Source organism: Phalaenopsis equestris, unplaced genomic scaffold (genome assembly GCF_001263595.1).
Source record: "Phalaenopsis equestris unplaced genomic scaffold, ASM126359v1 Scaffold000227, whole genome shotgun sequence".
Taxonomy (NCBI): Eukaryota; Viridiplantae; Streptophyta; class Magnoliopsida; order Asparagales; family Orchidaceae; genus Phalaenopsis; species Phalaenopsis equestris.
In genome coordinates, this window is record NW_018164669.1 from 152304 (window position 1) to 169423 (window position 17120).

A 17120-nucleotide genomic window follows, 5' to 3' on the forward strand; every position below is an offset into this window, starting at 1 on the left:
TAGAAGTGAGAGACTAGAACCTACCCAACATTACAATACATGCTGACACCAACTTTAGATTAGCCAATATTCTTTACACAATTCGAAAGAAAGTAAAGAACTAGGTATGCTCTTATTTGTCACAATACCACATTTAAGTTTCTAAATAAATTTTGACATCCTACACTGATTATGAATTATTGGCAAGGAGAAAGTTTCTTTTTATATATTATCTAAGTCATTATATTTAATTTTACTTGCATACAGTAGAATTTAGTAAACTTAACTAAAGTTTTCATAAAGTCAAAATTCATACATTTCATTTTATTGTTTGTTTGTTTTCTACTTCCTCGTGGGATCGATACTGAGGTTTTTAAAAAAAAAATTATATTATTTGAAACGATATGTATATTTGCATAATACCTCTGGTGAGAAAACTATTTCCTTAATTTTTATCATATTACATTTGTTCTCACTATCCACTAAATATCATTTTGGTCAAATTTTTGACATATTAAGGAACATAAATATCTGCATAATTGCGGGTCGGGTCATCGACCCTCCCCCATTTAGACAAAACTAGTTCAAGGTCCTCTCCCTATCAGATGTCATGATGCTTTTTAAAAAACTGTTTATCACAATTTAGATTTCTACTGGAGACATCAAAGAAAAATCTCTACCATACGTCCCCTACAAAACTTCACAAATATGGTGATTACGATTGTACATGAGCTTGTTCACATCTCTATGTAATTAGCAATAAAGTCATTTGTTAGGGTGCAATAATCGATGTAAGATAACAATGATGAAATCATTGACAAATTTAACTTATATAGGACTAGCTTCATGGGTGAAGTCGTATTTAACCCTAACCACAATAATAATAGAAATACTATTACTGAAATTCAAAGGTTACAACGATGATTCTTGAAACAAGAAATAAAAGACAACAAGCATAGTCAGAAAACTTGGAGCGAAGGCGAAGAGATTTGTGTGGCTGCAGGCCAGCAGGTAGGGAAGTGTTTTGTTGAAGACGATAGCAATAGGGAAGGGTATGAGCCGCGAATGGATCTAGTGGAGTTGGTTGCAATAGTTGTTGGAGAGTTGGGACAAGCTGCTGCTGCGACGAGAAGAGTTGGGGAGGCTGCGGTGGTGACTATTGTGTCAGAGAGAGCGATGACAGCAATCGGATGAATTGGATAGGGTTACGGGGTGAGGGGTGGCTGGCAGCAGCTCTAACCGGCTAGCTGCAGAAGACGTGAGGGAGTGGACTGGTTAGGGAGTGTCGGCAACGGGCTGGCTGAGGAAAGGAGACTTACGAGAAAGTCGTTGGAGGAGGGAGTTACAAGAGGTTGAAACATTCGTGACTGAGAAGGGGCTGGATTCAACGGTTGTACGTGAAGGTTGGGTGGATGATGGTAATAATGGGAGAGGTAGGGGGTATATTTTAGTGGTTGTATGGAATGTTGGAATGATTCAGTGGCTGGAGAGTTTAGAGGTCAGGTCATGTGGCGGCAGTTGAAAAAGGTTAAGTGCTTTGCGGCTAGGATCATGGGAGGGATGGGGATGGCAGCTAGAATCAGGGGGAAAAGGGTTGCAAAGAGGGGTAGCGAGTAGGTGAGATGAAATGGAAAAATAACTATTCTCGCGGAAGCGAGTTACAATCAGAGCTCCACAAACCCTTAAAGAAGATCACCATCTCGGACGAGTTACTACTGGTGCACCCTGTCGCCTTCAGAGACTGTCATAGAAGGGAAAACAACCTCTAACGACAAGCTGGACAGAATTCTAAAATCAGAATGACAAAAACTAGGATCGGAGCACGTGTATGAATAGTAGATGGATAGGCGGGAAATAAAAATAGGAAAGAGGGAATAATTGCCGCAGAATAAAAAGAAGGGGAAGGAATCAGTTCAACCCCAACCCATGTCAACGGGCCAACCGAAAGTACTTAATAAGGCTACAAAAAAGCATAATGAATCAATTTGCAAGGCATTTCTAGACCACTTACTTTTGATTTTAGTTCAATTACAAAGTATATATATATATATATATATATATATATGAAAAGCTCAGGCTGATTTTATTGAAATAGGAAAGATACATAAACCCAATAGAGACACCCTACCCATACGATATCAAGTACAGCAATACCCCAACAAAAAGATACACAAACTTAAAAAAATTTTAGAACATGCAGAAAAAAAGTTGTCAGGTACGAGCCAGTTTAGTCCTATCTCTTCTAATTTTAGAAGTGGAGTCAGCTAACAAACTTTGAAGAATGGTGACATTGTCAGGAGTAACCAAAGTACCTTCCATTAAATTTTCAAGTTCGAGTGTGCCCCAATTCTTCTTTTTCGGCCGAGAATTGTAAACATGTCATTTTTCATCTACAGACTAGCTCATGTTATCCTCGGTCTGATTAGATATTAGAACTGCAGTAGAAGGAAAGGCAATCGTTGCCACAACGATAGATTCCAGTGTATGTAAAGAGTGAATTGTCACATCTGCATCTGATACTTCCTAAATAAGAGCTATGGGGTTATCCTGATTTCGGTTCGAACATTATCTATTGTAGTATGGTCAGGAGAAGGAATCCCAGGAGCAGACACAAAATCCTATTTCGTGGTGGTTCTCTCCTCATGTTGGTTGTCATCAGGTTTGTTGGGAGCGCGTTCAAGCACGTGAGGTGCACTAATAGCATATTTTTGCTTTTGAATATTGATTCTCAATTGTGAGTAAAATCTGAAATATTTCTCTTGCGGGTGTCCAAACATCTTGCAGTGCTTGCAGTAGTAAGGTTTTTATTCCATAATTATTTTTTGTCAATAAACATTGTGAGCAGAGTCAAGTCAGACTTAAACATCTGGTAGTGTAATATCTTTTTCAATCAAAATTCTTACAATAGAGGGCCTTGAGAAATGAATTGTAGGTAAGTTTATCTGCAAAGTTTTTCCAAGGATAATCTCAATTGCACATAAGATAGGTAGGTCAAAAAATTGAAGCTTGAGTTCAGGTAAAAAAAACCAGATATGCGTAATTAGGGGTTTTTGACTGGAATCAAAATTAGGGGTCAATTTGAGCAATTGCATAAGTTTTCCCTCGATTGTGATGAATTTATTTGAGAAAATCTTTGTGTAATTTTCTTCTATGCTCAACTGAATCATAACATGTCTTCCGTCGAAAAGACTCATTTGTCAATCCCCAACCAGTTTGAAATTTTGAAGAACATTCCTAAAAATCTCAATCTAGGGGCAACCTAATTGGAAATTTCCAACTAGCGTAAATTTATATTTTCTTGCACGAGTTGAAATTTCAGAGTCAGAGAATAATATTGCTGGTTTGTCCATCATTTTCTCTACTTTTTTTATGAGATTGCAATCTTAATGCCCTACAACAGAATCATGGTAAATCTGCGGGAATATCGAACTATCTGCGAGGTGGAAATGAGAGTTGCATTTCTAAACCACTATAGCATACGAGGGTTTAGCAGGGTTATCACTGGCGATGGCGGCAGCGTAAGGAAGCCCTGAGGTCATTAGCGTGCTTCACACAAGCACTGTAAAGATGGCGCAGAGCGTAAGACCGGGCCGCGATCAGTTGAGCAGATCGAGCGAAACTTTGGCAGAGCAGTCGAGCGACTTTGACGTAGTAGACGAGCAGGCTCAAAGTTGACGACGCAGCAGACAGAGTCGCGATGTCGAGGACTGAAGCAGGCGAAGTTGAAGCATAAGGAGTCGAACAGACGAATTCTACACAGACAGATTTGAGACAGACAAAGCGCGACGAAGGAACATACGAAGTCGAGCAGACGACGAAGTACGACGGAGCAGGCTGCAATTTCGATCTGGCGTAGAGATAACAAAGACTGCTCGTGTCTCCATGAAGACGCGACGGGAGTAAACCCTAGCAGAGACATCACACGATTATTATTATATATATAATATAACGATGGGTCTTCGTTTTCGCTCTGCTAGGGTTTCCGCTCATGGCGAACCCTAGCCCGAAATAGACTTCTACTTTCTTTCGCTCGTTTCAATCCTTTCTGTCTTCGTCAACAGCTCTGGATGGCAGAGGAGCTCACGTCCATCGTCTGCTCGTCTGCTGCAAGCCTGCTTGTCGTTTGCGGCTCGGGTCCACGGCAATTCTCTCGAGCTGCTCTTCTGTTGCACAGTTTTCTGCTCGACCTTCTGGATTACTCGCGTACTGTTCTGCTCGGGTATCGTTTCGTAGAAGGCAGTCGATTGCTGCAATGCTTGTGTGAAGCACGCTAATGGCCTCAGGGTCTTCCTACATTGTCGTCGTCGCCAATGATAACCCCGCCAAACCCTCCTATGCTGCAGTGGTTCACAAACGCAACTCCCATTTTCACCTCGCAGATACTTAGGCATTCCCGCAGATGTACCATGATTCTGTTGAAGGAAATGATTATTGCAATCTCATTAAAAAAGTAGATAAAAAGGCAGACATACTAGCAATTTTCTTCTGACGCTGAAATTTCAACTCATGTAGGAAAATACAAATTTATACTAGTTGGAAAGTTCCAATTAGGTTGCCCTAAGATGTAGATTATCACGAAGGTTTTTGAAGATTTCAAACTGGTTGAGGATTGACAGGTAGGTGTTTTGACGGAAGACATGTTATGATACAGCTGAGCGTAGAAGAAGATTACACGAGGATCTTCTCAAAGAAATTCATCACAAATAAGGGCAAACATATGAAATTGCTCAAATGGACCTGTAATTTTGATCCCAGTCAAAAACCCCCAATTCCGTTTATCTGATTCTCATTACCTGAACTCAAGCTTTAATTCTTTGACCTACCAATCTTATATGCAATTGAGACTATACTTGGAAAACCTTTACAGGTAGACTTACCTACAGTTCATTTCTCAAGGCACTTTATTGCAAGAATTTTAATTGAAAGAGATATTACACTACCAGATGTAGAAGAAGTCTGACTTGGCTCTGCTCACAATGGTTATTGGCAAAAAATCCTTATGGAACAAAAATCATACTACTGTAAACTCTGCAAGATGTTTGGGCACCCGCAAGAAAAAGGATTCAGATTGCACCCACATTTGAGAACCAATAGTAGAAAGCAAGAACATGTTATTAGTACACCTCATGTGTCTGGACGCGCTCCCAGTAAACCTGATGACAGTCAACCTAAGGAGGGAATCACCACAAGTCAGGAGTTGGTGTCTGCCTTTGGGATCCTTTCTCCTGACCACACAACAACGGATAATGTTCGAACAGAAAATCAGGATAGCCCCACAGCTCCTATTCAGGAAGCATCAGGTGCAGAGGTGACAATTCACACTTCAAATACACTGGAACATATCGAAGTGACAACAATTGTCTTTCCTTCCACTGTGGTTCTAACATCTAATCAGACCGATGATCACATGAGTCAGTCTTCAGATGAAGAATGACAGGTTTACACTTCTCGGCGGAAGAAGAAGGCTGGGAGCACACTCCAACTTGGAAACTTAATGGACGATACTATGGTTACTCCTGACAATGGCAAGACTCTTCAAAGTTTTTCAAATTTTGTTATTTGGCTCCGCTCTTAAAACTAGAGGAAGAGGCATGACTAAACTGGCTCGTCCCTAGCTACCTATTTTTTGCATGTTTTAAATTTATTTTATATTTTTATTGAGTCTATCTGTTTCTTTTTGTTTTAAATTTATTTTATATTTTTATTGAGTCTATCTATTTCTTTTTGTTGAGGTATTACTGTATGGGTGGGGTGTCTCTATTGGGCCCTCTCATACAACCTTTAAGTATCATTTCTATTTCAATAAAATCAGCGCTTGAGCTTTAGGATTTTTATGGTTAAATGTAACATGAATATGAATAATGATAATTTTGTGCCTAATTTAAAATTTTTATTTCTTTAAAAATAGAGGTTGGTTGTACATCTTTTTAAAACTAAGCAATGGTAGAAAATTATTGATGAGGCCAATTATGAGTGCCCGTCCACCTCTTAAGATATAAATTTTATAAATGAATCACTAAGTGATATATTTTTCCAACAACTTCCTCTTATTCTTCCACTCGAAATTCCATAATTCAATTAGTTGCAATCCTCAACCATAAAATTGATATTAGAGCATCACTCAATCCTCAATATCAAATTAGAAGAAGAGCAAGGTACATAATTGAAGTGTCTTATCAGAGCATTACACCGACCTAAAGATGGGAACAAAGGGTCATACAGAACAAAATGCTATGTGATGGGAGCAATCTCTAAAATTCTAGTTGGAACAAAATGTTATATAGTGGGAGCCAACACATGAATTTGTAAGAGCCACATCTAGAATTCTATATGTCTCGTGGATGATTTTGGGTTAGGAGTACTGACGATGATATCATCTACTTCGGTAGCAGCGATTGTAAAGCCTCTCAAATAAAATCAATTGAAGTCTTAAATATCGAAACACATTCTGGTGTAACTGTTGAAATTTCATCAGAAATTTCAAAGTTAAGTGTGCTCTTGCAGAAGCACTCTCAGAATGGATGACATCCTTGGAATTTAAACTAATGGTGGACAATATCTTGATTGATAAGAGTTCAAGCTATGACATAACAATTCTTGATTCCAAATCAAGGATCTAACCTTCCCACTAGCCTTCCATTCATCATTCAAACCACACAAAACCAATCTCCAAAATTGTTCACCTACTGCACATGCATCCCAAAAACAAGCGTTCAGCACAAGTAATTTGACATTTGCAATCACTTCAAGGTAAACAACCACAAAAAGACCTCCTAATGAAACTAACAGTCAAAATAAACTAGCCTGAGTTAAAATAGCCTTCAGCACAAGTAATTTGACAATGAAAAACACAGGTAAGGAGAAAAAAATGACTCGTTTTGATAGTGAAAATTTGGTTGTCAATTTTTTATCTATGCAAACAATTTGATACTTGCAATTTCACATGCACACGTTGTCAGATTCGCTCAATTCTTAGAAAGGTCTTCTACAGTTGTGTGTGTTAAAAATATTGACTTTGTGGGATATTCGAGCCACCAAGAAACAGTTCACGAGGAGAAAAATTGTAATAACTGTTATTAAAAAATAAATAAATAAATAATAAAAATTTGCTTGGGCCATTTCAAAGGGAAGCATCCGTCTCCGACAGTGCCCTCTTCTTAAGAGTCAAATGTCTCTTTCGAATCAAATGAGACGAAACATAGAGCAAGAGAATGAGAATAAGAAGCATGGGCAAAAAGGAGAAGAACAGGCAGCGACTGAAGAAGAGGAAGAGGAAGACTTCCCTATGTGGAACGAAGTTGAGGGAGAAGATGATCGTCAGGCAAATGCGGCGAAACAGCTTTGACGGGTTCCAAGTGGGATAAGATCATCCCTAGTAGAAGGAGCGGCTCGTGCATAGATGTGACGTCGTTCTGTGAGAAGGAGCAAATGAAGTTGAAACCGAAGCCAATGGCTAACTTGCATCATTTTCTGCGTGCGGGGAAGAGACGAATCGAGCAGCTTCAGGTAGGAGAGGAAAACCCATGCCTTAGCAAAAGCAAAAGGAGGAGGAGAAACAGGTCATGGCTTTTCTGTTTAGAAAGGAGGAGAAGAAACAGGGGGAAGTGTCAAACACCTCTAGTGCAAGTTCAAGTGGGAGATAAGGATTAAAATGTGAACCGTAGTCGAGTGGTATGCATTAAGAAGAACCAATCGCATCAAAGAAGAAGGATTTAGATAAAGGAGGGAGGAGGAAGGGACGAGGAAGACAAACGAAGGACCTTTATGCATGAGGCCGTGTAGCTCGTAAACCTTGCGTATAGTGAAGAAATGAACCAAGTCGAGCCTGAAGAATGTGAGATATGGAAAATGTTATTCAAGCATTATTAGTTTAATATAATGATATAGGTATTAAAGATAATATTTATTAATTAATTTCAAAAATCTTCAACCAACAAAAGTAAGTTTTGAGGTACAAAATTATTGATTTCACATAAGAAAAGCATGTGAGTGAGGGAGGATTTCGATCCAAGAAACTTATAAGGCAAATGTTAATATTAAGTTTATTATTAGAATAAATGATATAATTCTATAAATTAATAATATTAAATTCTATCAAATTAAGAAGTGTGAAAGAAGGCTGATAAATCATTGAAATTTGAGGAAAAAGGCAAAAAATTTTAATCAAAAAATAGGTTGGTCTTTTAATCATAAAATTCTCATATAGTTAAATTACAGTTGATTAGTAAATTATAGTGATTTAAGGGTGCAACGAATGTTAATTTAAGAATAAGAAAAGGATAATTCAAGGAAAAGAGAAATGCATTCATACTTCATATTAGAGTTTAACTTTCAAAAGTAATTTGTTTAAATTATTGATATTTAATATTAGCATTAATTTAAGGATTTAAACTCATAATTAAAATGAATAAATTGAACTATAATTAACTTAAATATAATTATGTAATATGAGATAAATTTATTAAATGCAACATTTTATATTAAAGCAGCTAACTTGAATGAGGCGACAGAAGTCGAAAACAAGAAAATTATGTAAAATGAAGTGATTTTTAAATTTTAGTAATTTTCAATATTTCTAAATGTGTGTTTACCACCATTTATGCTATTTTCTAGTGAGATTTAAATTATAATAAATTTTTCATATTGTTATATAGAAAAAGTATTCATGTTAAATAGTTGCATTAGTTTTCATAAGAAGAATTTTTCTGACTACATATATGTAGATTCCAATATAGATACAAGTATTAGTTTATTGCATGACCTATAGATTTTGTAAATGTGCATTTTATTCGTAGATAAACATAAGTTGTCTCATAAGATGTCTCATAAAAATATATGATATGAAAAATGAAGTAGTGTATCTATAAATGTTTATATGTGCATGTTTAAGAGGAGTTCATCTCCTTATGGTATAAGTTGGGGAAGCTAATGTATTGGGTGCGTAGATGCTACCACCTTACATAATTGTAATGTTTAGATAGTTAATCGTTGTGTCGATGAGAGAATATCAGCCAAGGGTTAGTAATTCCCTTTTCTACCTTAGACAATTGATTAAATTAGATCATAAGCCCTTCCGTTGAAAATTAATATCGGCCAAAGGTGTGTCATGTTTTGACGGTGCTCCTAAGGCAGATGAGAATATTAAAAACATGCAGCAAAAGTAAAGTTAAATATTAAAATCTTGAAGAGTACAACTAAAGTTAATATATATCAAAGTATATGTTTATTCTATTAAGAAAATGTCATAAGACACATGCATTAGATTATTATATAATTTTCATAAAAATATGAAAGATCAGCATGTATATTGTTTTCTTTTCTTTGTGTTACTATAATTTACAAGTGTAATTGCTCTTGGGTTATCTTAGATAACTCATTATATTGTTTTAATATTTTTTTCAAATTTAAGCTTTTAAATAAGAAGAATACTAAGAGAGCTAACATGCATAGAAGAAGAAATCGACAACCAAAAAGGAAACTTTTATTTATTAATTAAAATGTCCCAATGGCCCAAAGTCGTTGAGGATGTGCTATAAAGTACACTCAATGAAATCTTATTTTAACTAAGGCAGAGTTAAAGTTGTCTCATTAGTGAAACATCTACCAAATATATACAATATCCCCGTGAAATACAAAACTTATAAATACTGATAAGGATGTGTTGGCCAAGTTAGATCAATTATCTCCTCTAACAATGGCCACAGTCCTCAACAGTTCAAGATAAGGAACCACAGAATTTTGATCAAGTCTGTGAACAATCCTAGTACTAGCCACTCTAAGCTAAAGGAAATTTTTTTTTAAAATCAAAATTAATATTATTAAATGCTAAGAACTAAGTGTTTAACAAGTAGCTTTAATAAAAAATTCTCTCTTGTTATCATAAAGGGAAATTAAAATTAGGGGGGCTTACTCTTCTGACAAACCTCTAACCGAATAGTAATTTTTACAAAATGGAGGTAAAATCATGGAATAACGTCTTATCTAAAAGTCTAAGGGCGCGTTTGGGGCAACTTATTGACATGCGGCGACGTTTTGAAAATGTCGTCTCCGTGTTTGAATAGAGCATTGGTAAGGCGTTTTCCTGACGCTCTGTAAAGCCGATCCCAAATATCTTCACGAGGCGCGAAGCGGGAGGTGGCCTGTGTCCCGCGTCTGATTATTGCGTTAGGGTAGATTTCCCTCCTGTGCCCTTCGCTCGCTCTCCCCTTCTACTCTTGCCCTTCCATTCTTCCTTCATCCTTCGAAAATTTCTCTTGCGGAGACCGACATCTAGGTAACGAAAATCCTCACTCTCGGCCTCCCTGATCTTCCTTCTGCTCCTTCTCGCCTCAAATGAGGTATCTTTTCACATTTTTTGTATTTCTCTGAGAAGAGAGAGATGGTATTCAATAGATTTTTAGGAATAGAGAAAAATTGCAACAAATAGAGATAATTTTTTCGCAAATAGAGAAAAACAGATATGAATTTGCTACAGTTCAGTTTGCAATAATTTTTGGATTTGCTACAGTTCGGTTGCAAAAATTTTTAGAATGCCTTTTCATTATTCTGTTGTTCTGTTGAGAAGAAAGATTTGCTATAGTTTGTCTGTTGTTCTGTAGAGAAGAGAGTTTTGCTACAGTTCATTTTGCAAATAGAGAAGAGAGATATGAGATTCGTTTGTCTGTTGTTCTGTAGAGAGTTTGTAAAATTCTTGGATTTGCTACAGTTCAGTTTGCAAAAATTTTTGGAATGCCTTTTCGTTATTCTGTCGTTTTGTAGAGGCAAAATTGGATTTTCAAACCCATTCTTGATGTTTTCAAATTGCTTATTGAATTGCTAAGAAATTCATGTTTTGTTCCTGGATATTCCTAACAAAATTGTATAGAATTAGCTGCAATGGTGGCTGAAAAATGGTCAATTCGTTCAGGAATTTCATTAGATATTGCTTACGTTCCTGGATATTGCTTATGAAAAATGTTTCATCTGTTCAATAAATTCAGTAAGAAAATGTTGCATCTGTTCATTAGAAAATGTATGGAATTAGCTGCAATGGATATTGCTTGAATTAGCTGCAGTGTATATCGCTCAACTTCACTACTTAAGGAATTGTATGGATAGTCCTTATGAAAAAAAATTCTCTATAATTCTATGGGGATTCTCAAGTTGGCTCCATTTGTTTATATTTTTACTTGGTATTAATATAAAGCATTTACAATAAATGCATGGCTCCATTTGTTTGGTTATCCAAAGTGGATGAATGAAAACGGGGTATTTCAAATTCACTGCTTAAGGTGTTTCTTTTCTTTAGCAAACTTTAATTGGTGGAGATTTTCAGCCAATGAAAATTTTAAATTTTCTCAATCCACGAATAGTATTTGCTCCAAAATTGATTTAAAAAATGCTTGAAATAGATATCCATTACTTCTCTTTATGTTACACTTGAAAATTGGGTTTCCTCCACCCTTTGGTTGTAACGAATGTTTTCTCCATTACCTACAGTTTTTGGTTTATTTATTTGCTGCAGTTTCTAGTTTAATATATGCATTAGATGCAGTTTCTGATTTATGTATTTGGCTATAGCAGTTTGTATAGGCTTGGTCTCACTGGATGCATTGGATTAATAGCTGCAATGGATGTAATTTCTGGTTTAATAACTACAATGGATGCAGATTTTGGTTTATGTATTTCGGGTTTCTGGTTACTAGCTGCTGAAATTTGTATTGACTGTAGAAGTTTGTATTAGCTGCAGTTTCTGTTTTTAGCTGCAGCAGTTCAAGATTTATGGATTTGATGCATAAGTTTGTATTGTTGTTTCCTATTTTAGCAGTACTATATGTAGCAGTTATTGGAGTTTTGGTTTTAGGGATTTTCTGCAGCAATTTGATCTATCATTGTTGTAGCAGTTTGATAGCTATGTATCCTAGACAATTTCATAATGAAACATTCGTGTCTTTCCTTCCGTGGATGTAAGTCATTGACCAAACCACATAATTCTTTCGTGTACTTATACTTCTATGTTTTTTTGTTAATTGCAACGCTGTGGAGATTCTTTGAGCATTATATTTTTGTTTCTTATAGTTCCAACATGTCTAAAGAAGGGGGTTCGTCCGCTATGTGGTATAAAGAAGTGACAAATATTTTTTGTGATCTATGTATTAAAGAAATAAGATTGGGAAATAGGCCAACAACGTTCTTCAACAAGGAAGGTTGGCACTAGCTAGAAGGTTTAAAGAACTGACTGTAAGGGATTATGATAGGCTTAAGTTTAAAAATAAATAAGATCAATTGAAAAATGAATGAAAAATTTGGAAATAGCTAAAACGTGGATCAACAGGGTTAGGCTGAGATCCAATTAAACGAACAATTGATACTCTAGAAAAGTGGTGGGCAGAGAAATTAGAGGTATGAATTACATTCTCAATTTGTGTATATCAAAAATTGTTTTAAAAAATTATTTTAATTACCTGAGTGTCCTCAATTTAATGTTATAGGCACCGCCGACAGCAAAAAAGTACAAGCAGAGACCGGATTTTGAAGAGAAATTTGACATAATGTTTAGAGGGGTTGTGGCAACGGGAAAGCATGCATTCAGCCCTAGTGAGACCGGGTTTGCAGGAGTACCAGATGATTTTCCACCAGAGCCGGGGGCGGTTGAAGAAAAAATACACAGTGTTAACCAGAGGAAGATGGGGGAGTCAAGCTCGCAGATGAAGAGACTCAGGCTAGGAAGAAAGAAAGTGACACTTTTGTGAAAACTTCATTCGACTGACTCGTAGAAACGTTTAGAGCTTCACCGCCTGCTCCACTTCCTGACAGCACTATCTTTGATTGTCATTGAACTTTGACTACTATCCCTGAAGTAGTAGCAAATAAGCACTTTCATGCAATATGTATGAAGAAACTAGAGGATCTAACACGTAGGCATATATTCATGGCAATGGAACCAAAGTTGCGAGTCGAATATTTACGTGTTCAACCAAAGTTGCTAGTCGAATATTTACGTGTTCTTGTGAATGATTGAGTTTTTATACGTTTTCTTTTGTTGTATAATGTACTCTTTGAAGTTATGCACTCAGCTGTTATTTGGAGTTATGTTTTTTTTTTAACAATGTACTTCTACTTGATTCTTGAATGCTTATTAGTATAGACCTATACATTTTTATTATAACTGGCTGAGTGTTCTCATTGTTTATTTCTCGCTCACTCAATTGATTAATAATTGATGAACTAACCGACACCTTTCTTCCTTTAGAATAGATCTGCAACATGAATGGCGTAAGAGAATGACATGGGTTGCAACTATTGTCATATTATTGTTGGAGTATTACCGATCAAGCAGTGTTCTTATATCCCGAATGACCTCCAGCTTTGTTGGAGATAAATAAGTAGGTGAAATGTTTTATGGACATCCAATTAGATTCAGTAACATATTTCGAATGACTGTACCGATATTTATGGATCTCCTGCACGAGTTATCCTTGAATCAATTTTTTTTTTTTTGGATAACATCTGACATTTGATTTTTTTTATTTTTTTTTCACAGTTATACCAACATGACTTCTAGGATTTCAGTGACAGACAGAGTTGTTTTGTGTTATTTTGGACAACCGGCTCTGTTGCTCACATCGCATTGGCCTCATAGCTTTGGGAGACAGTTTTACGATTGTCACAAGGGTGTTTCAGTTCGTTGCGGTTTCTTCCGATGGGCCGACAGTCCCACATGTTACACTGCCAGCTGTGATGGAAATCCGATGTTTTCCAAGGTAGATATGCAGCTGAGAACAAACGTAGTCAAAGTTTGAAATTGAATATTTTAATATTTCTCATTATAGTTGTATTTGTCTTTATCTTTTTTTTTTATTTTTTCTGGTACTCACGAGAGTGTGAGAACTGTATGTCATCTTTTGGAACTGATCTGTGATGATTTTATGTTTCTGCACTATATATGCTTCTGTACTACCAATAAGCTATTCTGAATAAGCTGCCCCAAACAGTTTTACCAGACAGGAGCAAGAAAGTCATTTATACAGTCATAACTGCAAATAAACTATTCTGAATAAACTATCCAAAACAGCAAACCAGCTTATTCTGATAATCTACAGATTATCAGAATAATCTGCTTATCAGCAGATTACAAATAATCAACAGCTGCCCCAAACAGAACCTAAGTTGCCTTCTAAAAATTTAAATAAGAATAGAACTACAAAGCCTCTCAAAAGAGTCGGGCACAAATTCTTAGAGCCCGTTTTATTTGCCACCATTGTCCCTTAGTCCATATTGGTTTACATTACAAAGATTTGGCAAGTGTATGAATTTTAGTTTCCATTGATTATAACATTGAGATGTTTTCAAATACACCAAAATCTAAAACTACTCTTCTCCTACTTCTTGTAATGATTCTTGCTCGAGATCATTTGTCACCGCCTCAAGAGACATACTACCTCAAACAATTATAGTTTGTAACATTCAAACTTACTAGTGATCGAATTTGTGTATCACTACCATCATCATAGCCTAATACATTATTGGTTCACATTACAAAGATTTCAACACTCAGAAGATACTATGTCAAAACAGTACTAGATATTTGTGTCAAACTTGTAATTTTGACAACTATAGCTGAGTCCACTATGGTTCACCTTTTAAAAATCTCCCAGAAGTAAGAATTTTGAAGACACTCAACATTTAAACCTCTAGCTTTGTCATATTTGGACTCACTGTCGTTGCTCACTATGATATATGGCCGCCTCTTCCATTAAATGAGCAAGTGATTCCGCCTACAGAAAACACTTCCTCAAAGAATCATTTGCAGGAAAGGATTATTTTCATGCAATATAGCATAAATATTGATTGACCATTCAATCCGTTCAGCCCAAGTAATATTGGAATTGTAAGTCATCCAAAAGGAGTAAAAACCTACTATAAAAAGAGTTGCACCAAACCGATTTTCAATTCTTTATAGCCCACCAATTAATTTTAGTTGAATTTCTTAATATTCAATTTTACTTCAATTATTTGGTTAAAAATTCAATAAAAATAAGGATAATGTTGTCCTTACTTTAATATCTTATCAATAGGGTCTTATTTTTCCTTAACAGTAGAGCTGCTTACATAGACTTCCGGAATTATTAACTGAAGAATGAATTAATGATAAGGGTAATTTGAATGTTTTTGAATCAATGGGATGGATCACTAGCTTTTCTTTTGCAACTAAAATATTCATAAATTGAAAATGAAAAGATGGCTGAATGGCCCAAGTACTCTCAAAACAAGAGTGCTCTATATGACACTTGCAACACTAACTCTTGGTATGCACATTTGCTAATTCCTCTCTTCACTTCTTAATCCAAATGGTGCACGTGGATCGCTTAAATTGGTACAAAAAATTTTTGCTCATCATCATCTCTGCCTTGTTCCTCTCAAACTTTCGCAACTTTTTTTATTGAAAATCTCTTCCATAAAACAAATTACAATATAAAGCCTTACCAATTTGGGTTGTTAAAGTGAGACAAGTTTGCATTATCACTGTAAATATGTACATGCTGCAGTGTACTATGTCCACGTTTAAAAAACAGGATGCATTAGTCAGGACATGGACTTGATGAATCCTTCTCTGAAGTTGTTATCAATTTATATTAAAAGAAAACAGGCAGCCACAATTTTATTTGCTGATTTTTTTGTAGCACTTACACATGTGCTGATCATGCAATACAGATTTTAAAGAAGTTGAATGAAGCTTGTCTCAGTTAATGGCATATACCTAAAATTTTCAACATTGGCTATGCAATAAACTTCATCAATGCCTCTCGCTTCTCATGTGTGTGATATGTGTGCACGCACACGCATGCCAATAGACTGCAGATGACTTATCGCAAAGAAAGAACAACACATTGAACATTATATATTGATTGAGCATGAAATAAAAGCTCATACCTTCTGTGATGAGAGTTCTTCTTTCACTATCTCTAGCGACTCGATTATCAGTTGAGATTCTTCATTCATCATTGACATCTCCTGTAACTTCAAAATTAAGTCATCCATTGCTTTTTGTTGCTTCTGTAGATTATCATCCAAGAAACCTTATAAGGGAGTGTAAGATATGGCTATATTATTTTTAAAGAACAGTTTGCCCAAGCTGAAATTAGATGACAAAAGATAAAATTTTAGTTATTTCAGATGCAGAATATATTGTACGACACTAAATAACAGAAGCTAAACCGCATAAAAGAGTTGGTCATATTTACTGTTATGATTGTCTTAAGCAGACTATATGCTATAAAAAGTTTCCTTAAGGTTACATCAGCCTCATGAAAACTATCCGAAGTCAATTTTATGAATCATTATTATTTATTAATTCCTTTTGTTTGTTGCATGAGGTTTTAATGTTACCTTAGAACGACTATTTTTTATTTTCTTCATCCTTTCTCATTTATTTTAACATAAATTTCACTTGGGTCACTGAAGTTGATACCACTTTTCAATTAGCCCAAAACCTTCGGAATGCCTTCAGTTTTATTTTGTCCCTGAGATAAAATGTTGGTCTTCACATAAGCCCATGTTAGCAAATGGCGCCAGCTTGTTCATTAATTGAGGATAAAAAAATTCAAGTCAAAGCACCCAAATTCAAAGATTCAAATTGATATTTTTTTAAGCTGCAATTAATTCTCAAAGAAGAAATGTAAGTTTCCATACATGTACCAAATTGAGAGTTTCATCCTATTCTAAGGTTTTGTTCTTGACAGACAATCATGCTGACTGCTCAAAATTTGCATGGTAATAAGACAAGAAATAACACTCCATGACATTTATTTGTGGTCAAGGACGAATGTACAATGGAGGAGGTTGCTAGGGAGGGATGAGGTTAGAAAAATATGCCCACTGTGAGGTCGTCTATTTGTTCAGGGACATAGAACACGCATAAAACGAAGGAGTAAAAACGCGAGAAAGGTTATACAGTGCCTACATGGAGATGGTGTTAGTCCTGTCGTAGAGAATGTTCTCCTTGCAGCTGGTGAGGGCAAGATTAAAAATCGGTCAATTGAGGTGAAGCAATAGTAGCTGGCGAGGGGAAGTTCGTGAAGGAACAACGAAGGAAACAAAGGATAACTGGCAGCAATGGCAGCCATCAGCAAAAAGGTTGTCGAGAGGGAGGGCTGTATGAC

General features: G+C 36.0%; 1 protein-coding gene across 1 annotated transcript in view; it reads right to left on the reverse strand.

Moving 5' to 3' along the window:
- The window catches only part of LOC110023718 (kinesin-like protein KIN-UA), a gene marked incomplete in the record, with an annotated part of 79891 nt that extends 63881 nt beyond the window's left edge, over positions 1 to 16010 (reverse strand). The window contains 1 exon segment of the mRNA XM_020723262.1: positions 15892 to 16010. Within this exon segment, the coding sequence (XP_020578921.1) occupies positions 15892 to 15999 (108 nt within the window).
- Positions 16011 to 17120: the final 1110 nt, after the last annotated feature.